This window comes from Siniperca chuatsi, linkage group LG5 (assembly GCF_020085105.1).
Source record: "Siniperca chuatsi isolate FFG_IHB_CAS linkage group LG5, ASM2008510v1, whole genome shotgun sequence".
Taxonomy (NCBI): domain Eukaryota; kingdom Metazoa; phylum Chordata; class Actinopteri; order Centrarchiformes; family Sinipercidae; genus Siniperca; species Siniperca chuatsi.
In genome coordinates this window covers 7,666,279-7,691,313 of record NC_058046.1, presented here as the reverse complement: position 1 = coordinate 7,691,313, position 25,035 = coordinate 7,666,279, and the positions used below count along the sequence as shown (strand labels likewise).

Genomic DNA, 25,035 nt, shown 5'->3' with positions numbered 1-25,035 from the left:
CTTCAGCAAGAGCGGCCTGAGCAGCAGTAAAACCATTGTCGTGGGCTATTAACCAGCATGTGTTGTAAATGAAGGGCCCAAATGGTGCTCATTAGTGGTCTCTCCCACACCAGCCATCACAGAGGAGAAGGGCTTTAAAGGCTCACCCCCTTGCCAGTAGACAAACAAGCCGAGTTCAGGAGCAATAGTTGGATTTTTACATTTATATAGATCCACTAATTACCCCCTGAAAGCCTGGCCCAGGCCTCGTGATACATGGGATGGCTGTGAAAAACGCATTTCTCACGGGCAAGTCACTCAGATCTCCAAACTGAACGCCAGCTCCTGACAGGCTGTGAAAGTCTGTCCTGACTTTGCCAGAGTGGTTTTACTGCTGCCCTAATACTCTTAAGCATGTAGTGAGGGTAGTTTTTCTGCTGCTAGCTGTCGAGTTGAACCTATTACAATACATCATGTTTTTAGAGGGGTTAAGTAGCTTGTTGACTCTCAAACAACAAACCTATCTGGATGGTCACAATATGTTTTCCAAATATTTAAGTAATAGAATATTTTGTAGTGTGTTCTGTATTTTCTCAAACATGGGGGCCTATTTGTTTGTAGGCCCGGAGCCCATTATAAAGATGGATTTTTACTCAAATTTACAAATGTATCTGCTTGCACAACTGTGGCTTTTGGGGTCTGTGATGGTCCAAGGCCAGGAACATCTGCCTCTCTTGTGTATTAAGGCTTAATGCTGTTGTGGAAACAGAAACCCAAACTGAGTTCTGTGTTGTCCTCAGACTTAATTTTCAAACAAAAAAACATCTGAGTCACATAGAAAGGTCGTGTCTCATTAAAAGGACAATACCAGTGTCTGTGCATGTTTTACTACAAATACTTTGGCCAGTTTTTAACATTTTAAAAGGATGCTGTAGTGTTTTCTGTTTTGTAATTTGTATTCTTCCTATGCTCCAGGCCACCATTGCTGTTCATTCATTTCAGTGCCTTTAACTTCAGTCAACTTGCAAAACAGTGAAACTTGCTGAAGTTGTTCCAATTGCTAGAGATGTAATCCATCAGAATCAGAATCAGAAATACTTTATTGATCCCCGAGGGGAAACTCTTTTGTTACAGCAGCTCACTATCGCGTCAATGCGCACAGGAATAGAAGTACTAAGCAAGAAAATATAATACACTATAATACAGGTAAGATAAATTATAAGTACCAAGTGGGTATAAGTATAAAATTAAAATAAGTGTGAAGTACAAAGTGGGTTTACCGGTTGATGATAATAATACGGTATAAAGTATTCACAGTAAAGTATCACAGTGATCATTTCTGATCTGAATTGTTATTAAAGTCACATTATTGTATTGTAACATCGCATTGATGCATGGTCATTCAGTTGCAAGAATAGAGTGATTTATAAAGTACTCTGCATTACCACACAACAGCGATCTATGTTACACTTTTTTGAGGAAGTATCCAGATCCTTTAAAAGTAGCAATACCACCTTTTTAAGTAAAAGTCCTGCATTTAAAATTGTACTTACTTATTTAAAAGTATTATAAGCACAATTTACTTAAAGTATACACATAAAAGTACCCACTTTGCAGGCAAAATTCCCTCTGGCAGAATCATTACATTATATATTATACCTTTAGATTATGCTTACTGAGTTTTAGGCTGTAGCTGGCTGCAGTGGAACTGATTCTATTGTATATACTGTTGGGTTTAATTTACCACTTAACAATGCATTGTGTTTTATATTTTTAAAATCCTAATCTGCAAGTTACTATAAATATGGTGGAGTAAAATGTGCAATATTTCCCATTTGAATTTAGTGGAGTAGAAGTATGAAGTAGCATAAAATTTAAATACTGAAGTACCTTAGAATGGCCTTGGTAAGTGTATTTACTCACCGACCTGCTCCACCACCACACTCTTTACCGCAGCCTCCCCTCTCTGATGCCAACCTCCAGTCTCCACCACTCAGGACCAAGCAAAGTGACTCTGAGTACCTTGAAAAGCGCTTTATAAATAAAATGTATTATTATCATTATTTAGTTATTTTCCAGTTTGAACGGTCCTTTACACCCGGAACCCCTGTTATTACACAAAAGTTCCCCCCGGAAAAGTTATTCATAGTACATGCTAAAAGCTGCTAGCGGAAGATAAACAGAAATCTTGTTCAACATGGCAGAGGTAAGCTAACGATGATTTTGAACGTTATTTTTCATACGTCAGTGATGTGTTAACAATTTATTCCTAATGTCACAATTTTTTCGTGTTTTCTGAGAGTATGTCTGATAGAAAAACAGAAGGAAAGTTGACCAGCGTTAACCTGGTAGCTCACTGGTCGGTCAGTAACTTGACTGGTAACGTTAATGTTTACTAGTAACGTTAACTTAGTGGTTGTATCATTGCTAACAGGCTAGGATATTTATAAACCGACTCATATATGCGGCATTCTCGGCAAAGCGTTTTTTTTTTATTTCAACGAGGAGCCAAGCTGCGTACATCAGCTAGCTGGGTTTGATAAACTGGTAGTGTGCTAATTACATATCTTGCTACACAACTGGACCATAGGGCAACATACTGGGAAGGGAAGGGAAGGGAAGGGAAGAATGAAACTGCGTAAATCATCAAAGCTTGACCTCCTAACAGTATAAAGGTGGTAATGTTAGAGAGGATTGTTGGTGACAGTAGTCGTCGCCAACAGCTAATATCAGCTAATAGAAAACAACTATTCAACTAACAACAGTTCAAAAATGGCAGACAAAACCAGTGTTCAGATGCAACTCTTGCGGAGTCAAAATAATTATGGAAGACAATTAGGTTACATTAAATGGTGGTCTAGTGCTGAAAGGATTAGCCAATAAATCAATTAATCCATGCCAGGAAATTAATAGACACTAATATTATCTTGTAAATCATTTATATAAATAAAGTATTTCTGATTTCTGAAGTAAAATGTGAAACATCACCTGGCAATAGGCCTTGTGGACATCAGACATTTTGACTTGTCATAGTAGGAAACACAGGTGTTACTAATAACTATGGTTCTGTTCAAGTGTGACAGTGAGCCAGCATGCACAGTACCAGTTAGGATAAATTGAATTCTGACATCAGTCATTTTATTATTTACACCTCAAGACAGATGTCATCTTCAAACTTGAAGATGTCATTATTTCTTGACGTAGACTTAACTATTACGACTTTACTATTACTATTACTCACTCCGTCAAAAAAAATGAATTAGTGAGATTGGACTTAATACATTAGCAGTTTTTTTCCTTTGATGGTACACATAAGACCATGGTTTCATTTAATTGATAAAGATTACAAAAAATATATGTGCAACTTGCAGTAGATTACACCAATAAATCGTAGTGATGATTAAAACTCTCTGGAATCCAGGTTCATTTTGATTAATTTTTGCCGACTTTCTACGCATTTGTTTTTGTCTATGTTTATCACCTTTTAAACAGTCCTATGCATGGTATCCTTTTTTCAGGACCAACTCAGCTATAAGTCTGACTTGTCATTTTGTCAATTAAACAAAGTATGAAGCTGCCAGGAACCCAAAATACAACAAGAATAACATAGACGTCTGTAAAAATGTACAAATATTTAGTGATTATCACTCAAAATATTATAGAACAGTTTGAGGTTGTAGAAAACTATTTATGCACACAAATACAGCAGAACAATGTAATAAATAAAACTATAACAGTCTATTTACATTCAAAGTGATTTTATCCCAACTAGTCTTTGTGCCTATTTCATTGAAAGTCTATGTATGCCATTGTAAATCACTGAAATTATTAATCACAGTTTAAAAAATAAATTTCAAAAAAATGTTTATGAATGACATGAGATACTGAGATACCGTGTGAACAATCTGGAAACCCATCGGCTATCGTCTGACGATGATTTGAATGCAAATACATTTTAAAAAAGCTAATCTCTAGGGTTCTGAGATTGATAAAAAGCTAAATTGTACTCAGACGATAGCTGGTGGGTTCTGAGATTGCATTTTGGCCAATGCGTTCTACCTCTTTTGCTCTCCACATGGACCTGCATGCAACCAAAGCCTGCTCAAACGTAATTGGTCAATACTTCTCGGACTACAAATGGAAACCAGAACGCTTCTGATATTAAAATCTCGTCCCTTGCCTACAGATTCTGCATTCATATGCAGACATCTGTTTATAGAGATTACAGAGTGAAAGCCCCACATCAGTACTTTCAACGTGTTTTCTCAGCTTGTCTGTACTTGATATATAGGCACACTCCAGAGGGGTATTGTATCAGTGTATGACCATGTATCAATTGTAATCTTGTGCTTTCACAGACTCACAGCTTGCAGGACATGAGGCAACAGGCAGCCATCGCTGCCAAAGTCTTCATTCAGCGAGATTATACCAACGGCACTGTGTGCCAGTTCCAAACCAAGTTCCCCACTGAGCTGGAGACCAGGGTAGGATACACCTCTTCACTGTGTTCTTCAGAATTGTACAACAACACTAACACATTAAATTGGTAAAATGGTGGTTCCATGACCTCTGTCTTGTCTTGTGGATGATTGATACTGTGTTCGGACTGGTTTAAGGATTACCCTGACGGCGATGTGACCAATGCAAGAAGATTACAACATGATGAAAACATTACATTTTTTAGGTCTTTGTGTGCAAGATAGTTAAGAAAGAATAATAAAAGACCTGCACCACCTGCAAGGCTGTCAGCGTTATACATTTTACATGCACAATATAGTGTCACCCATGTCCATTACTGGAAACCAGTGTCGGAAATTAACTTTTTAACCAAGTAGTTTTGGTGCTATTTGGTGGTATTTTGAAAGTCTACCGAGACGTTGCATATTTATTATTGCTAAGTTGACCGCGGAATGAGTACGTCTTGAAAACGTGACACTGCCACGGTGGACCAGCGTGTGTACATAGGCAGCTGCCTAAGTTTTGTTTTTCTTTTTATAATCACTTGCAATCAAGTCAGTAATGAGCAAAACTCTCTCCCTCTCTCTCCCCAGCTGATTTAGCTTGATGCACAACTTAGTGTCTCAACTTACGTAGCTCTCTCTCTCTCTCAACCAACCCGTTCTCATTCCCAGGTCGTCAAATACCGACGTTTTGTCACAGCGTTTTTTTTGTAGGTGAGGAGAAGGATTTTAAATTCTATTCTGGATTTTACAGGGAGCCAGTGCAGAGAAGCTAATATTGGAGAAATACAGTATCTCACAGAAGTGAGTACACCCCTCACATTTTTGTAAATATTTTATTATATCTTTTCATGTGACAGCACTGAAGAAATGACACTTTGCTACAATGTAAAGTAGTGAGTGTACAGCTTGTGTAACAGTGTAAATTTGCAGTCCCCTCAAAATAACTCAACACACAGCCATTAATGTCTAAACCGCTGGCCACAAAAGTGAGTACACCCCTAAGTGAGACTGACCAAATTGGGCCCAAAGTGTCAATATTTCGTGTGGCCACCATAATTTTCCAGGACTGCCTTTACCCTCTTGGGTATGGAGTTCAGAGCTTCACAGGTTGCCACTGGAGTCCTCTTCCACTCCTCCATGATGACATCACAGAGCTGGTGGATGTTAGAGACCTTACGCTCCTCCAACTTCCATTTGAGGACGTCCCACAGATACTCAATAGGGTTTAGGTCTGGAGACATGCTTGGCCAGTTCATCACCTTTACCCTCAGCTTCTTTAGCAAGGCAGTGGTCGTCTTGGAAGTGTGTTTGAGGTCGTTATCATGTTGGAATACTGCCCTGCGGTCCAGTCTCCGAAGGGAGCGGATCATGCTCTGCTTCAGTATGTCACAGTACATGTTGGCATTCACGGTTCCCTCAATGAACTGTAGCTCCCCAGTGCCGGCAGCACTCATGCAGCCCCAGACCATGACACTCCCACCACCATGCTTGACTGTAGGCAAGACACACTTGTCTTTGTACTCCTCACCTGGTTGCTGCCACACACGCTTGACAACATCTGAACCAAATAAGTGTATCTTGGTCTCATCAGACCACAGGACATGGTTCCAGTAATCCATGTCCTTAGTCTGCTTGTCTTCAGCAAACTGTTTGCATCATCTTTAGAAGAGGCTTCTTTCTGGGACGACAGTCATGCAGACCAATTTGATGCAGTGTGCGGCGTATGGTCTGAGCACTGACAGGCTGACCCCCCAAACCTTTAATCTCTGCAGCAATGCTGGCAGCACTCATACGTCTATTTCCCAAACACAACCTCTGGATATGACGCTGAGCACGTGCACTCAACTTCTTTGGTCGACCATGGCAAGGCCTGTTCTGAGTGGAACCTGTCCTGTTGAACCGCTGTATGGTCTTGGCCACCGTGCTGCAGCTCAGTTTCAGGGTCTTGGCAATCTTCTTATAGCCTACGCCATCTTTATGTAGAGCAACAATTCTTTTTTTCAGATCCTCAAAGAGTTCTTTGCCATGAGGTGCCATGTTGAACTTCCAGTGACCAGTATGAGAGCGTGAGAGAGATAACAACAAAATTTAACACACCTGCTCCCCATTCACACTCAAGACCTTGTAACACTAACGAGTCACATGACACTGGGGAGAGAAAATGGCTAATTGGGCCCAATTTGGACATTTTCACTTAGGGGTGTACTCACTTTTGTGGCCAGCGGTTTAGACATTAATGGCTGTGTGAGTTATTTTGAGGGGACTGCAAATTTACACTGTTATACAAGCTGTACACTCACTACATTGTAGCAAAGCAAAAAATGTGAGGGGTGTACTCACTTCTGTCAGATACTGTATGATCTCTTTTCCTAGTTCTTGTCAGTACACATGCCGCAGCATTCTGGATCAACTGGAGAGTCTTAAAGGACTTATTCGGGCAGCCTGTTAATAAGGAATTGCAATAATCCACCCTAGAAGTAACAAATGCATGGACCTTTTTTTCTGCATCATTTTGAGACAGGATGTGCCTGATTTTTGCAATGTTACGTAGGTGAAAGAAGGCAGTCCTTGAAGTTTGTTTCATGTGGGAGTTAAAGGATAAATCCTGATCAAAGATAACTCTGAGGTTCCTTACGGTGGTGCTGGAGGCCAGGGCAATGCCATCTAGAGCAACTATATCTTTAGATAATGTGTCTTGGTGGTGTGACCTGGATGAGTGGATTCTTTGCGATGTCTCTATGGTGACGTGTGAAATACAAATGCCATTTTATTATCCTCAATTCAGCGAAATTCTGTTCCTTTATTGTTAAATGCAAAGTTTTCAACTTTTTTTTGTCACTGTTTTTTCCCGATTTTCACTTTCCTTTTTTAACTTTTTATCTGCAAACCTGCAGCCCTCATTGCAAAAAAATTATTGATTATTAAGTCAATCTGCTGGTATAGCCAGCTCATCCAAACAATTATTTACATGGCTGCAATATATAGAACACAGTCGGTTTGTACTGATGGTCTCAGATCAACCTCCATTGTAATACTAATACCACTAATTACAGGGTACTTTGTTTATCCCAAAGGGATGAAGTGCAGTGTTAAAGCAGCCATGTCACACATAAACAAACAACATACAATGAGTACACTTAAAGAGGTAAATAAGAAGTAAAATGGTAAAATCATAAATAACTAAAATCTTAACCAGAAACTGAACTAAAATTAAAAACTACGATCATACTCTAGCTCTAAATACTGTATATACAATGATAGTGCCTGGTAATATGCTATACATGGTTAGTTCAAGTCTAGTAGATACTGTAAATTGTGCTTCATTGGAATTGCATAGATGAATGTTTGAAATAACTAGTGACACTACACAGGTACTGTATAAACAGGTTATATACAAGTATAACTAAGGGGGTACCACAAGGTTCTGTGCTTCAAAGGAATTTCCTGACAGTAACAGTATATTGAATGTGTCAGTGAAGATTTCGCAAGACCAGAATGACTGTATGTGAAGTAATAGTTTACAACTAGAAGGTTCTGGTGTTAACAGCAGGTTAAAGGTGCAGTTCAAGAAGTTAAGAGCCCTTGGTGTCCTCCGTTATTTTATTAAGATGTCATAACATAGATTTACACTATACATTTTTATGCAGATGATATAATCTTGTATCACATGTGCACATGCCATGTCTAGATTACAGTCGGCCTTCAACATTCTTCAGACACCTCTGCAGAACCTTATACATACTGAGTGTTGCTCACTGAGATTACCTGATTAAATATATTAGTTTGAACCCAAATGTAAAAAGATAAGACTGGTTATAGCAACTTTATCTATAGCATGATTTTTGATTCCACTCATGGTGGTTCCAGATCCCATATAAAGCTGCCCTGCTGGGACATTTCTATAAGCTTTCATATAAACATAATTCATCATAATTTATGGATCCATAAGTTTCTGTATTACAGGCTAATGGTGTGGGAAACATTTTCTTGGCATACATTAAGACCCAGGGCATAGGTTTGGTCTCAACATTGGTATAGACAGAAGAGTGTGGCGGATAGCCCAAATGGAAAATCGACCTGCATTTGACGCTTGGCGGGTGTTAATTTCGGACCCTGCTGGAAACCCATGTGAACATTTCAAACCCAGGACCTTTTTGATTTGAGGCAGCAGCGTAAACCTCTGAGCCACTCCGCACTGTGCTTTAGTACAGACTCTACCTACTCTGAACCAGTTTATTTTCCAGGGGCAAAATTATTTATGTGGCTGCTAACAAAAGTATATAATTAATGTAATATAATTTCACTTAATGTTCTGCAAAAACGCAACACTGCTGAAATGGTGCATTTATCATAGCAAACCATCCATATCAAAATGGATGTACAGTTGCCGTTTTGACGCTGGAACCAAAAAGGAGGCTGAAATGAACATGGAGCCAAAAGTGAAAAATACTGTCAGCAACTTCTCCAGAGGAACCCTGCTGGACTTTGTCCTTATGTGAACCGCGGTGGAAGTGGGTTAAGAGCAGGCATCAGTAATGATGTGGAGGAGGAAGAGCAGTTCAGAGATCGCAGGACAGAAAGCTTCAGTTTTGAAATGCATGCACCACATGAAAAGAGCAGCTTCACAACACTTAAACTGCTCACTGGTGGTTTATTGGCACTACCCTCTTGATTGGGTGGTCTCCCATGTATTCTGGCAGGATTCATTTCACACACACACACACACGTACAAACACAACATTTGGTTGGTGTGTGTATCTGTCCGCAGCTCATTTCGCATACTACTGGACCCATCAGCCTAATATTTTTTGTGCACATTTTTGACTGTATGCTCAAGGACCTCTCATGGTTGCAGTGACACAATTTTTGAAAAACCTATCTTATTGACTGCTCTGTTTTATACCGTCATTGACTGCTGACTCCTCACTCCTCTTAACCGGCCGGTAGGTAAGTATGTTAGTTATGTCAGTCAAGTTACTTATGTGACTTAAGTTAAATACATTACGTAAGTAAGTCAAAGTTGACTTTTGGTTTCACACAGGACACGAACAGCGGTCTCCTGGGTGAAAGTCCTGTGTTTATTTGACCCATCCATCCATCCCGACCTCGTCCCTCTGCGGACTTTGTCACGCTTTATACTACGTCACCTGACATTTTTTGCTCTATAACATTCGCGCATAAAATGACACACCGTCTCTGCACAATATACGTCAGTAGCAACTAAATGGCGTGAAATGACATGCGAGAAGTAAGTGATACCAGGCCTGGTGGAGATCTGCACTCTGAGTGCGCTCTTCTAGTTACTCCAGTGTTTGATTTTGCCATGCAGTTCAGGTCTTGTTTTGCAGAGGTTTGCATGCTTTCACATTCTTGCAGACAATTATCTTAGGCTGTGGGCTTTATTATTTTTGGTAGCTCTTTCCTGTTTTAATGCTTTTGGAGAATTGTGCCAAAGAACTTGGAACGTTCTAAATGTATTTGCCAGGTAGATTGCCAAACCATTCATGAGAGTTTCATTAATTGAGAACTGACAGTTTTCAGTGCCTGTGTCTAATATTTATTTCCTCAGTTCACATAACATTTTGTGACAGTTACAATTAAGAGAATATCCTCTTCCCCACTTGAATTTGTAAACCTTGTTCAGCCTTGCACTCTCATCTAACATTTTTGGAATGCTAATATGGCTGCGTCAGACGTAATGGAAAGATGCACAGGCGGAGAAATGTGGTTTGAATTGCAGCCTCTGAATTGGAAAATTAGAAGGAGAACAAAGGCTCTCAATGGCGGGTACCAAACACGCCTAAGACCACTGATGTGTTGGAGCTTGTTGTTGCATTCCTCAGGCACAAGGGAGCAGAACATTTGAGGGTTTACAGAGGCTCAGGAGGCCCCTGGCTGGCTCCTCATCTGGCCTAGAGGCTCCTTCTTTTTCCCCTCAGTATCGCCGAGAGATCATCAGATTCATTCTGGACACCATCATGGGACTAGTGTCAACACCCCAGTCAAAACAGCCTCCAATTCCAGCAGCTCTCCGCCCTCCATCAGTCTTCCCTGCAGCAAGCCTTCATTTGAGGAATTGTCGAGAAACGCTGGTTTGATTATCAGCCAGTCGTGGTTACAGTTTATATCCCAAAAGCTGTCTGCAGTCTACAGAACAGCAGAGATGCATCTTTATCTTATTCAAGGTGTGCCTGTGCCATCGGAGAAGGAGAAACCATCAAGATTCCTTCCTGAATTGTCACTTTGTGTGTCCTGCTTTCAGCGCTTTTGTTCTGTCAGTTATTAAGTGAAAACATTCACAGAGCATATGGCCAAGGCATCCTACTAATTTCAGGAGGTGTTTCCAATATGGGAAGGAGGCCGAGTGTTCCCTTGATGTATGATCAGTCCAAGAAAATTCAGCCCCTCATTTATCTAGAGATGGAAATAAGGGGAGAAAACGATCTGGGGCTAATAAGACGAGTTTCCACTCGAATGTCGAACTCTGTCCCAACAGAGGCAGAAAGCCTCTGTTGGGACAGAGTTGAGAGAGAGTTGACAGAGGGACACTGCTGTCCAAATATTCACCTGGCTCTGTGCTTTGTCTAATGATTTTAACTCTTTGACACTTCCTCTATGTTTCCATGTATTTCAGATTGACAAACAGCAGTTTGAGGAGACGGTGCGGACACTGAATAACCTGTACGCTGAAGCGGAGAAGCTGGGAAGCCAGTCATATATTGAAGGCTGTCTGGCCTGCCTCACAGCGTACACCATCTTCTTGTGTATGGAGACTCACTATGAGAAGGTGAGAGATATTTCACCTGCGTAGATGCATAATGTAAGAATGAATGAGGCTGGGTATTGAATCGCAATGCTATTTTGGTAACATACAAAATGAGGTGGGATCACCTATAGTTAATTTTGTCAGCTGTTTTTAGAGTTAGTCTTAGTTTTGGTCATGAGCTCAAAAGTCCATTTGAGTTTGTCATATTTAGTCAACTTCATCCTTTTTGTTTCGAGTCATTTTGGTGGGAAAGAAACGTTTAGTCATTTTACTCGATTTTCAGAATCAGAATCAGCTTTATTGCCAAGTAGGAATTTGCTTTGGTATTTTGGTGCAAAACAATAAGCGTAGTAGAAATATAAGGAAAGATAAAGCAAGCACTGCAGGTCAAGAAACATAAATATAAAATTGACAATAAGGGCCTTGTTGATGAGGCCAGCTGCAGACAGAAAGAAACTGGCGTGAGGTTTTGGTCCTGATGGTCCGCAGCCTCCTGCCAGAGGGGAGTGTCTGAAACAGTTTGTGTCCAGGGTGGGAGGGGTCAGCCACAATCTTTCCTGCTCGCCTCAGGGTCCTGGAGGCGTACAGGTCCTGGAGGGACAATTTCTACCCAGTATGGACAACAACAAAAAAAACTACCTAATGAGCCGTCATATCGCCAATTAAGAACAGCCAACAGACATGTTGATATTACCTCTCCTGTTGCTCCTCATTTTATTGAAACTAATCATTGTGTTTCCCAACTCAAGTGTGTTGGTATAGAAAAAGTGATCCAACCACTTAGCGGTGATAATCTTGAAAGACAACTTCACTGTGAAGCATAGTGGATTTTCACGTTAACACCATATCTCCAGCAATTCAAATGAGGAATTTAGCCTGTCTCCTTTTCTGTAACAACTTGCAGAACATGTACACTTTTTCTGTATAGTGATTAGTCTAAAACGATTCATGATGGATATTTTCATTGTAGTGTACCACAGATATGTCTGTGGTACACAGAAGTGTATATGTTTTTAAAAAAAATATTTGGTTTACCTTTCCAATCCCCTTTCACAGTTATGCAAACAATTTCAAGTTCTGAAATAAATCTGATAAGATTGAGTCCTTGCAAACTTAAAAACACACTCCCTCTTTCCACAGCAAAAGTTAGTCCAAATATCCACCTGTTTTTCTGCAAAGCCCTGCTGTTGCTGTCATTTGTTTTTCGTCACCTGCTTACTTGTCCAAGCTCCTGACACCGCAGGGTGCGGCTAGCTTCAGCGTCCAGCACTGTCGACACTGTGCTGCTCCCGGGAAGATGAGCCCGACACGTAGGAAGAGAAGTCATTGTTTAGAAAAGTCTCTGTAGTTTCGTCTCATATGTACAGTATGTATTATACATACAGATTTAGTTTTTATTTTCAAATCCATTTCCAATCCAAATCTTTTCAATATTATATATATTCTATTATCATTATTATATCTAGTCACAGTTTTTGTTTCATAAAATCATCGCCTCATCTTTGCCATGAAAAATGGGTAGTATAAACCCATTATTAAATGATATTAACAGTTCCCAATAAAGAAATTAGCATTTGATTCAGTTTCATTATCTTGCTTACTTATTCTTTGATCAGATACTTTAGACTCTTATTATTCAAAGTTCCTGTTTGACTGCTTCTGTTTAGATGAGATTTAACATTTGAGAAGTTTGGCTTCATTTGTTAAATTTAAAAGTTTTTTTTTTTTTTTTTTTAGAAAATTGTTATTGGTACAAAACTCATACAGGTCTATATCATATGAGCACTAGTAAAAAATTTCAAATGATTCCCAGCCCTAATAATGAACATCAATTTTAGATAGTGTGTAGAGATCCTGTATCCATTGACTGCTGCATGCAGACATATCAATGACAGTGTATAAGTGACATTGGAGATGACTGAAGTGGGTTTCTACTGTAAGAAGTTGTGTTTAGCTTGGCTGTAAATTGTACAATAATGTTATGACCTCTGAGAGGTAGCAAAAAAATATTATTTTTAAATCCCTTTTGGCCAAGTTCATATAGAATGTAAATGGATCAGTATGGTAAATGGATTGTACTTGTATAGCGCCTTTTGTAGTCTTTCGACCACTCAAAGCACTTCACACGCTACATATCACATTCACCCCATTCACACACATTCATACACTGATGGCATGCTAACTGCTCATCAGTTCAAAGTAACTAATCATTCACACACACTCACACACCGAAAGCACAGTCCTCTGAAGCAATTTGGGGTTCAGTGTCTTGCCCAAGGACACTTCGACATGTGGGCTGGGGGAAGCCGGGATCGAACCGCCGACCTTCCGATTGGTGGACGACCCGCTCTACCACAGTATGTCAGTGGCCTTTTCCTGTTATATGAATTTGTCTTTTAGTGGACAGAAGTGAACTGGGATAAATACAAAAAAACCCATTTGGCTTGGTTTGGGTTTTATAAGCACTCAAAGTCATGCAATTTAAATTGACTGGTTGTTACCAAATTAAAAATTGAGTCTTGGTATTCAGCTTTTCAGCTCAAGAATGTGGTGGCTTGCTAGATGGATCCTCTGGTTGCCTACTGTGCAAGAAAAAGATTTGCTAGTTTGGTACAGAACCTACTACATAAAAAATAGAGAACTAACACTTAACTGGACATTGTGGGGCTGAAATGACAAGTTCATTACTTGAAAATTAATCCTCAACAATTTAGCTAATTTATTAATCCTTTAAATCAGTAATCAAGCAAAAATGCCAAACTGTCTGGATCTAGCTTCTTAAATCAGAGAATTTGCTGCTTTTTCTCTGTTTTTATATGATTTGTAAATTGAATATCTTTGGGTAAAAGACATTTTTGTTTTGGTACCAATACCAAAATGATATTTTTTTCAACACCTTATTTCGAAGGATATAAACATGTTTTTCCTCAAAACCGTAATTTTCATTTAACAAAAGAAGCCAAACTTTAACAAGACTAAGAGTCTACAGTCAATGGCGGCTCTGTAAGGCCATAATTAGGCACAGTGGTACTTTGAGCTAAATGCTAACAAGCTGACAATGACAATATTAACATGTAGATGTTTAATGGGTAATGTTTACCATGTTAATTATACAAATGTTGTGTAATTAGCACCAAACACAAAGTATAGCTGAGGCTGATGGGAATGTCATTAGTTTTGCAGGTATTTGCTCATTGATGACAGAACAGCTAAGCTATTACTTCACTTCACTTTGGTTCTTCTTAAAAAAAGACCTGATGTCCTAATTTGGTTTTGGAGGGGCATTTAAAATTATGAAGAAAAAAATTATTTCATAAAATGACGTCTAAGCAATGATCAAAAATTAGCCAACACCTTACGCCTAAAATTTACATATAATATCAGTTGACTGATGTTAACATTTAAACTATAATACTAACCGCCTCAAACCACCGTATTCATTCATTGCTAGCACTGCAGCTAGCCAACAATGTGTAGTACAGCAGGTTGCCAGATCATCAGGTCAGGTATCCCCCATTATCTCGCTCTCTCTCTTCATCAAATAGACGACTCTTTGCAGAAAACGCACAAACCTGGCAGCTCTGCATAGATCTTACCCGGTAACAGTGTGTGGAATTACAATGACAAGATCATCTGAGATCAGTAAAAATATTGGTAGGGACCGTTCAGCAACGCCTTGACATTGGTATGGACATGTCCCTTACCGTCCATATTCTAATCGGCGCCTATGTTGCCATCCATAGTGCCACGCTGCTCTATGGACCGTGTTTAATAAAATAATACATGTATAATAAAATATTAAATGTTGTCTAACACAAGCAGACGTACAAAAACATTGCCTAAATAAAATTGGCATGGACAAAGTTTGCTAGGTACCAAAAAAGTATTGAGGTTCAGCACCCAGCCTTAGTGTCAAGGCATGAAAACATAGCTAGCATTGGTTAGCTATAAGAACACAGTACAACTCAAAAGTGAGTCTTCTTGTCTTCAATATAATACTCTAAACATCCTGGGGGGAAAACAGTATTTATTATTTATTATATTTGAGCTACCTGTAGCACCAGCTGAGTGGGGTTTTACTATATCATATAGAGTTAAATATGTTGTCAATGATTGATGATTGAGAGAAAAGTGTACATTTTCATCCATTTCTTTAATGAATTTTACCAGTGTGGTTCAAGCAGATAAATAAAGTGTCAGTGTTTTGAGTGATGGACAGTAGCACATATTTATAGGAAAACGTCATTGTTAATAATCTAATGACATATACAGTAGGTCAGTCGGTTATTCTACAGCCAAATGCTAAATCAAACCTAATTTCTCTCAGGCATGATTTCTTTATTATATTGCTTATGTCATAGAGGCAAGCTCAACAAAGCTTGCAATAGAAGACAGAATACAGACAGAACAATGGAGTTAAAACCAACAAGAGGATCTGTCTAGAGCTGAAAATATAAGTTGATTCATTGATAAGACGATAGACAAAAATGATAACTTGTGTCTTCTGTAAATACTAAAGTAAGAGATTGAGATTCTACATGCTCTGTTAAAATTACTTACTTAAGAACCAGTGGTTTGCTGTACATGAGCAATGTATCTGAAACTATTATTGCTGTGCCCTTTTAGGTTTTGAAGAAGATTGCAAAGTACATTCAGGAGCAGAATGACAAGATCTACGCACCACGAGGCCTCCTGCTCACCGATCCCATCGAGAGAGGCCTGCGAGTCGTATCCTACCCTTCTGTTGTTTGTTCTCTTCACTCGGGTGGAATTTTCCTCAGCCTTAACTGTTGAGTCTTGTTTCACTGTTTAGAAATAAACTGCAAACAATGATCCCCTAATAATTTCAGGTATTTATCCTGACTCTGTGCTTCAGAGGAACACAATGAAAACAATAGAAGAGTAGACTGAAGCTCAGATTGCCAACCTTACAAACAAATTAGAAATACAGTCAATGTTTTTACAATAAAAAACAATCTTGTTATGCAAGAATGAGCATGTACGGGAAAGAAAGACTTTAACTTGTTAAACATACCCTGAGATCATGAAATGTGAATGTAATCACACCACAGCTTTTAAGTAGAGCAAGGAGCTTTCGCAATGACCTAATAGATGTAGTGATTTACAGGCCTTCTGCCCCCACCACATCTTTCCCTGTAACTGCTGGATGAAAATGGAAAGCAGCAGTCCGGGCAGCTTACAGGAAATCCAGCGCTGTGTAGGGATACCCTATAAAAACACCAGATAAAAGTTAGTATGTAATCCATAGCATCTGCATAAAATCAGCGGGTGCACCAACATCCTGGCTCTACCAGCGTTTGTGTGTGTGTGTGGGGTGACTCAACATCCCAATTAATTGTAACTGGGCGGCAATGGGAGATTAGGGATAACAAAATATGACTGAAATTGTTCACAGCTGAGCTTTGTTCTCCCTCTTGCCTATGATTTTATAGGGTTGACAGTGATCTGGATTATTTCTCCGTCACTGTCGGGCTGCTATGCTGACTTTGGCCTGGGAGTGCTGGGAGATTGACAGGACTGTCTCACCTAAACTGTTGTTCAGTGTTTGAACCAAGGAACCATGATGATCGTATTTGTAATTGTCTAATGGTGTGACTGCTTAACACGATCATCTGAGTATTTCCATTTCCCTCCATTTCTGAGGGGTTGAAAGTTTTTTTTTTTTTTAAATCACTTACTAGTCCCTCTGCTTATGTTAAAGAGAAACTGCAATTTTACTAATGATGGCGGAGCCTGATTTTTATTTTAAGAAAAGTATTTTAAGAACGGCAGGTAAATCAGAATGAAAAGCCAAAAGCTATCATGTTTTTGAACTTTTAAAACTACCACAGCAGTTTAAAGTCAAACTTAATTTATGCTAAGTAATTAACATATACTGTATATCCTCAGTGTTTGTTTTGACTTGTGTACTTAATTACAAAATTGTTATTACCAAAAACAAGAAATAGAAGTTTTCTTTATTTTTTTGCATTAATAGTGCCCCCTACATCTGTGTTCTGCAGGGGACGTGACGTTTTGGTTCCAACTGACACTGTCAGTAGTCTCAATTTGATTGGTACAATATCTGTGTGGGCGGACATTTGTAATATTACTTCAGTTCCAACAGCTGAGGAAGCAGTTAACCAGCTGAGGGGCTTGCGTTGTTATCCGTTGCTTAGTCCCTCCTGTGATTTAAGCACTCCCTATGTTGCTCTGTGACCGCATACGTTCGCTACTTTGTGTCGTAGTTTGAATTACGGGGTAATGCAGAGTGCTCAGGTTACAGGACTACATGTTGCAGCGAGTTTTGACAGTCTGGTCACTTGCCATCACCACAGACATACCCATGGCCCCATGAACGAAAAGTAACATCTAGTGGGAATCAATGGTAACATTAGCAAGCTAGGAAACTAGCTACCACTTTCTGAGTGGAAGCTAGTTAGCCTAGCTTGCTAGCTTCCAATTTCCAAGTGGAATACAAACTCAACAGCATGATGGCTCCTCCCAAATGTTAAATGTTGTAAAGGGACAAACAGTATCAATGGCTAAAGGTACATAACCAATGCTATGTGGGCTTGTTGAAAAAAAACGTCTTGTGTCAACATTTGAAGACTTTACAGGCTATGACATGCAATGTCAGTCAGCTACTGCCATGGGAAACAGGTCTGAGGGCAAGATGCTGTATCCACAAGCATGTGCCCCCTTCCTGATTTCTTTTTTTTTTTTTTGCATGTTTGTCACACTTAAATGTTTCAGATCATCAAACAAATTTAAATATTAGTCCAAGATAACACAAGTAAACACAAAGTGCAGTTTTTAAATGAAGGTTGTTATTATAAAGGGAAAACAAAATCCAAACCTACATGGCCCTGTGTGAGAAAGTGATTTCAATTTCAGTTGGCTTTAATTGAATGTCAAACGTTGCTTCAAATGCTTTTCCTTGACTGAATCCTATTAAGATTGAGGTCACCATCTTTGAAGACAGAAGCCTGACTAGATAAAAGTGAGTCTCATAATTAATATTCTATGTATAACGAGGACTTTCTTACTAGTACAGATTTGATGTTGGGCTATTGAGTATGTACAACACAACCAAAATCTTTAAAGCGTACAAATACATTGTGCCAATTATGAAACACACATTTTCCTCTTCATTTTTTGGAAGTATTGCAAAGAAAAGGGCTTGAGTCAAAGAGCAGTAATAAAAGAGGGTTCACTCTTTATGTGTACCGTTGCTTTCATGTTGAATGCCTCCTTTGGATTCAAAGACAAATCCCTCATCAAAGTTTAAAGCCTCTTCATCTGTGAGTAATATTAGTGAACTGCTTTCCAGTCAGGCGGCCTGTTTCATAAAACATTTAAAGGATAATTCTGCTGACTATGACTTCGTGTTGCATAGTGCTCAGTGTTTTATCACTTACTTCACTGAAGGCTATTCAGTATGCACACGAAGGTCTCTTGAAGGGCTGCTGTCCAGAGCACATGAATGAGCCAAACCCAGCAACTGAACCCAAAAAGTGATAAAGTGTCCTTTCAGCACAACAGCACTCACTGCAGACACATGTCTTTAAGTAGCTGTAATCAAACAATTATCACATTTTAGAAATAGTCCATGTCCTTGTTTACTTTGCTGGCCGCCTGCTTCTACTACATTCATGTCAATTCGGAGGAAGTGGGAAGTGGAAGTGGCTTCAGTTTGAAGGCATTGCTCGTCCTACAGTGATACTTGTTGTATTTGTGTCTCAAAAGCTTACTCCTGTTTTATTTACTGAAATGGTCTCACTTGTTATTGATACATTTAAAATCAACCATAAACAAACTGTAGCAGAAATTTCTCTCTTTTTATATTGTTATTGTTCTCATATTTTCTACCGTTAGTGTGACTGATTGTTCCCAGTGAGCAGTTTGTATTTACTGAATATTTGAGAGGATGTGAATGCAGCAGAGTACGTACGTTCATTGCAGAGAGGTGAACAATTCAGAAGCTGATTCACTCACTTGTTCAATAAAGTACTGCTGTCTGGGTTTAGCTTGAGAGGAGAAGCTAAAATGTCAGATAATGTAGTGATATTACTTTAGCGAACATCTAGAGGAAGATTTAGATGGTTGACTGCCGACATTAATCCTGGGACTTACTCATTCCTTCTGATAGCAACATGAAAGATAGTCGACTGAAAGTAGCATTAACGTTACATCCATCTTCACAGCACTTGATAATATTACATTAGCTTAACTTTTTATAAATGTCAGTGGGCTACCTGCATTTTTTTTTGCGGTTTGTCAGCTGTTGCTGCTTTTTGTCTAATTCTCAGTGGATTGTGGATGAATTCGGTCCATAAATCTGTTTCTTCCAAGAACCCATATTGTCAGATAACATTACAAAGAATGCAAGGTGGTTCGTATTAACGGTAGTGCAACAGGTCAAACGGCTAAATCAACTTCTGAGCAAGAGATATTTTGGGTGGCAGAGGATACTGTTTTACTATTTAGGAGCTACAGTGTGTGATTCCACAGATGCATGCAGGTTGTTGAATAAGACATAAATTAAATTATAACAATAATTAGTTCATTTGTCTGTCTAGTTTTTATTTGTTGCTGAAAAATACATTTAGTCAAAATTATGGTTTTCAAAGGTTACTTTTTAATTGGTTTTGTCTCGTTTTCATTGTGAAAAACAGGTTGCCAACAAATGTTTTTCGTTAAAAATGAACACTGGGTTAATTCCGCTTTCAGCGAACCTTGTCCACACTGGGTATGACTGCCCCATTTTATAGTTGTCCATCTCAGAACAGTAACACTTCTGCAGCAGCACTGTACTGGCTGGTACTTCTGCTTTGTCACAACTCTGGAAGTTTTCTTATCTTTGCTTCTGACTTCTAAATGTAAGGAATGTTCTCAGTGCAAAGGCTTTTCATTCACAGATACACTGTATTTGCATTTTGATTTAATAGGCAGGACAGCGTCTGATGGGGAGTGAGGGAAGTACTGTAAAGCTACTGTAGGTAGAGAGACAGAGAGAGACAGAGACATAACCGTAACCTAACTGAAAGAACATGGGGCTCCTTCAGTCCGGCTCTTGAGTTTACACTCTCACTAAATAGAACTTGAATGAACAATCATGGAAGTCTGTCATACACTGGTTACATTGACTTACATACTGTTCCTGTGACTCACCCAGTGTACACCGGGTACAATGTTAGAACAGTGCTCAATTTGGACATACCGCAATACACGAACACATTACATTTATTATTCATGCAATTTCATCTGTTAAAATGTATTCAATGTTGCCTTGGTACAGAATGTCTCCCCTGCCAGCATAAACCCCAAACATTAATTCTCTGTTTCCTGTCTTCCTTCTTGTCCTTTACTTTTATTACACTGGAAATAAGTGCTCGTTAAGACCAAGTCATACAGCAAGTCACCAATAATGATTAAAATATGAGGGTGTGTCATTGATTTGAAATTTCTGGGAAATGTTTTCCAACAAAGAAAATATAGTCTTCCTCATTTACCCTGTAATACAATTTGTTTCATTAAGAGCATTCCTCAACAGTTATCATTCCATAGCAATCATGTACTATCCCGCAACGCACTTTGTTTCGTTTGAATGCTAAAACATTCTGAGACAGCACAGAATGATCATCAATCGCAGATGGCTTTTATATATCTGCAGATCTTACACGCTGGCAGACGCCTCATGGTTTTTGCCTCAAGAGCACATCTCATCCCATAAATTGTTTCAATCTCTGTCACAATAAATCCCTTCTTTTCCCCTTGTGTACTGAATAAGACAGGGAAGCTCATTTTCATGGTGTCATCCTAGGATGTGCTGGGTCCAAATCATACTGAAAAGTACTTTGCATAGATGCTGGACGGGGCCCAGTCTGCACTGTAGCGTAGACAGCACCATCAGGCAGAGTAAGACATACCCCATAAATATTTTACCTATGGGGAATGTTGTGTTTGGCAACAGTTTTGAGACCATAGACCCCGGTGGATGGATAAACCATTGCCCTACTACTGTAGATGCATACAGGGATTAATCTTCTCGTTTGAAATTCCTGCTGAGCGCCTCGATACATATACACGTCCTATTGAGGAATGTAAACCCAGGACTTTTATAAGTAGCTGTTGAGAGAAGAGTGCGTTGGAGCTTTGCCATGGTCAAAGAAAGGGTAAAGCACAGCCAGCGAGCAGACTGAGCACACATAAAGTATATCCATCCTTCCCAGTGTTTAAGCCTCTTTATCCTGCCCGGGTCTCTGTCTCCTCCAGGCTTAGACTAATACATCAGTGTGTTTGACCGCCATCAGCCTTTTATTAAATCTCATATTGGCCATTAAGTTGTCATTAAGGTCTGTCACAATGAAATTGTGAGCTTCCTCTTTTGCAAGTTCACCATCTTCAGGGGTGACAGTCTGTCAAATCTGAATGAAACCTCCCTGTCTTTACCATGAGGATACCTATAGTTCAGTAGTATGTTTTGTTTTAAAGCAGCAGAACAAGCTGAAAACACAACAACCGACATAGTACCACTTTATGAAGTTCTTATGGGGAACATGTTATCAAACATCTGCCTGTTCTCAGCTCTGTTTTGGTCTCCACCAACTCCTGACAAAAATATTTGGCTATTTTGCTGACTCACTGTATTTACCAGCAAGTAGCTAACTTTGTCTGTATGCCATATAGTGCTGGGCAGGGAGTGTACAATGTTTTTTGTCAGCTTTTTCACTGAAAGCAGCTGCCTGGAAATGAGGTTGACTAAAACAATAAAGTGGCAGGCCCGAAAACCAAAACAATGAGCTGAAAGAGGCTGAAAAACTCTGCAGAGCTGAAGGGAACTGCAGAGTTGGCTGATAATTCTCTGTGGGTTCATCGCTGCAAATTCCTTTTACATTACACATTTTATCCATTGTATAGAAAATTGTGATTAGTGCAGCTTTAAGTGCCCTATGCTTTGAAGGGATTTTCCTCTCAGATAAATACTTTGAAATTACAGCCTTGTATGTTTTTTTCCAACTTATTTGTTTTGTTTTAATTGCTTGAGCTTTGTCATTTTTTGGCATAAAAATGAAAAAAGGAAGAAATATTGACTTTTTATTGGCCCCTGGCTGCCCCAGAACAAAAAAATGCCAGTGTGGACCCTCATCACAGATCTATCAAGCCGTCCTCTCCCATCCCCTCTCCTTCCCGATTTATGGCTGAAGGCCTAGCTGGCTTAAAGCAGGGTTTTTGTTTGGCTGGGAGCCTCCCAGGTGAAGGGCTGAACAGCGTGATGGATCAGCCTCTAGTGGGATGACTGCACAGTAGAAAAACCAGACTTGGCCCGCAGAGCTCCTGACTGCTGAGCATTCATTCAGAGGCAGATGGCGCCATGTCGGTGTCCTGGCATCTCGTCCAAAAGACATTCTGCTCCTGATAAGGTGTCGATTGGCTCGGCGTACAAACTCGCTGCTTGGCCACAGTTCACCAACCTGTAAATTAGGCTGCACACATGAGAATATTTAGTGTCAGTGGGGAATGTTGGACAATGCTGCATAAATCGTACTCCTGAATAGTTTGTTGTTTTTCGCATTGTCTGAAAATTGTTTTTCCTCACCTGCCAAGAATGTTTTTTACAGGCCAAGCTAATAGACATTTTTCATTGAAATATGTCACTTACTTTTGTATTGTCTCTTTGTACACATTTGTTAAAGCATTCTGAGAACATTTGTACAGCACTTTGGTCAACATTTACACATTCTTTATAAATACCTGACAGAACTATACCTGCTTTTGATACCAATACTTTTAGAAAACCAAAGACAAAAGCTCTCTGCATTATTATTAGTTATTTGTTACACACATGCTTTTCTTGCTATAACAAGACAGAATGTCTGTTGTGAAAACGTTTTGTGTAATGCTCACTTGTCATGTCATGTCACGAACTAATCTTTCTGTTTCTGTAGCAGTTGTTTTGCTGAGCGGTGCTAAAGGGTCTGCAGCAGCCCAGCACCATTATCCACCTCCCTGAGGACCACCCAGACCTGCACCCTTTAATACAGCGTCTCTACAATCTATCCCTTTCCACTATCATGTGCATGTTCCATTCAGAGTATCCTTTGTGAAGTTTGAGATTTCATACCCGACACTACTTCATCTATTATTTTATCATTATTTGTGACCTATTCATTAACTGAGGGTTTAAGTCTGTTATATGCTTGTATTTGGTTGGAGAAAAGAAAAGGATGTCATGGAAAAACTGATAGACTAACTCATTTACACAATTTATTGACATTCCTTAAGCCATGAGCAATTATATTTGTTAATTTTGGACTAAAGACAGTTTTTTGACTAGTAGTATTTGTGGAATTATGAACTTTTGTATATTTCTTTCTTTTTTGGACACTCCTTTTTGAATAATGAAGCCAACACACAGGGTAACTTACTTTTACGAAGGACTATGGATCTCACCCACACCCATGCTTTAAGTGATTGTCTTGGCTGAACTGAGGATATCATTTAATCAAGAAACAAAGAACTCTGGTTATTAGTGTGATTTGCTGCATGTGCCACACCTCAGTTTGTTTGCTTTTTTCTTATTCCATGTATTCTTGCAAGGGTGCTTTGTAGTTTATCGTCTTTCCTGCATGTTTCTTTTATATTGTTTGACCTTATAGTTAACTGAAAACACTGAACTTTGTCAGGATCCAAACATTCCAGTCAAACCGTCACAGATTCCAATCTTAATGTACATCTTTAATTTAAGAGATTCTTTACGAAAAACCAAAACTTGTGCTCGCTCTGTATTTAGCATGTTAAATGCAATATTGTTAATGCTACTTCTCAAGTCGTGTTTAAATTTTTTTTGTAAACTGTGCTATGCATAGTGTTTGGTGACTACTGTTGATTTTTGACTCATGTCTAATAAGCATATATTCATATATATTGTGAGATTGCCTTTGACCGAAGTATTAAAAGTGCTCTTGTTAGTTGACAGTGCCTGTAATGGCTTTGAATGTTGCCTTTGTTAAAGTCTAAAGACCTGGTCACACCAGGACCGGCGAAATTCAGCAGCGATTTCAATTCATTCCAATGGTATTGCTGCTATTAGTGGATTCTTTCACGGGGGCAAAGTAAATCAGCGCAAATGTTTCGTGACCCTCAAATTTGCGTTGTTGACCAATAGCAAGCCGTCTTGACAGTTCTGACCTTTGAGGGGACAGAAAGTCGGAGAGTCCAAAATGGATGAAGCTATCATAGCTAATTAGCTGCCCCACAGATGAGCAATGGTTTGCAGACAGTTATGAGACAGGAGTCAGTGGTACATATATGTCTTTAGAATAAACTGTGTGAGCTTATTATCATGTTAGCAGCTGAGCTAAGCTAACAAGTTTGCGAACTAGCTCGGAGAATTTTATTTTCTTGTGTAAATGGTGAACAAAATGCCTGGGGGGAGTTAACAGAACCCTTTGAGGGAAAATAGAGAAAATCTCCAGCCGGCTGGGCTAGCGCCAGAGTTCACTGTACCACTTTCTGGTGTGACCAGGCCTTAACTGTGAAATCATGTCAGATCTTGGCTTTGTTCACTTATTGCTAATAAGCATCTAAAGCCTAAGATTATGGTATAATGCTGTTCAAACCTTAACAAAGGTTGAATATACTGTAGAACGTATGGCTGGTTGTCATAATGTTTTATTATGAAATAAGTATAGATTTTTGAATGCCATAGCTAAAAGATCAACAATTATCTTGATGTCTAATCATGTAAATAAAGTTCCATTAATCATTTTTTATTTAGCTCGTACTTTATTTATCTGGAGTTTGGTTAATTGAACTTTTCTA

At 39.2% G+C, this 25,035-nt stretch overlaps 1 protein-coding gene across 2 annotated transcripts; it reads left to right on the top strand.

Moving 5' to 3' along the window:
* Positions 1-2,027: 2,027 nt before the first annotated feature.
* Positions 2,028-24,981, top strand: LOC122875965 (golgin subfamily A member 7-like). Of its 2 annotated transcripts, none has more exons than XM_044195697.1 (6): positions 2,028-2,185; positions 4,338-4,463; positions 11,077-11,229; positions 15,835-15,936; positions 18,168-18,211; positions 23,163-24,981. In XM_044195697.1, the coding sequence occupies exons 1-5, from the start codon at positions 2,177-2,179 to the stop codon at positions 18,207-18,209; spliced, it is 432 nt and encodes a 143-aa protein (XP_044051632.1). In that variant the 5' UTR covers positions 2,028-2,176; the 3' UTR covers positions 18,210-18,211; positions 23,163-24,981. The 2 variants fall into 2 exon arrangements, with proteins under 2 accessions (XP_044051632.1, XP_044051631.1); XM_044195696.1 differs by having other exon boundaries at positions 23,160-24,981.
* The last annotated feature ends 54 nt before the right edge of the window (positions 24,982-25,035 follow it).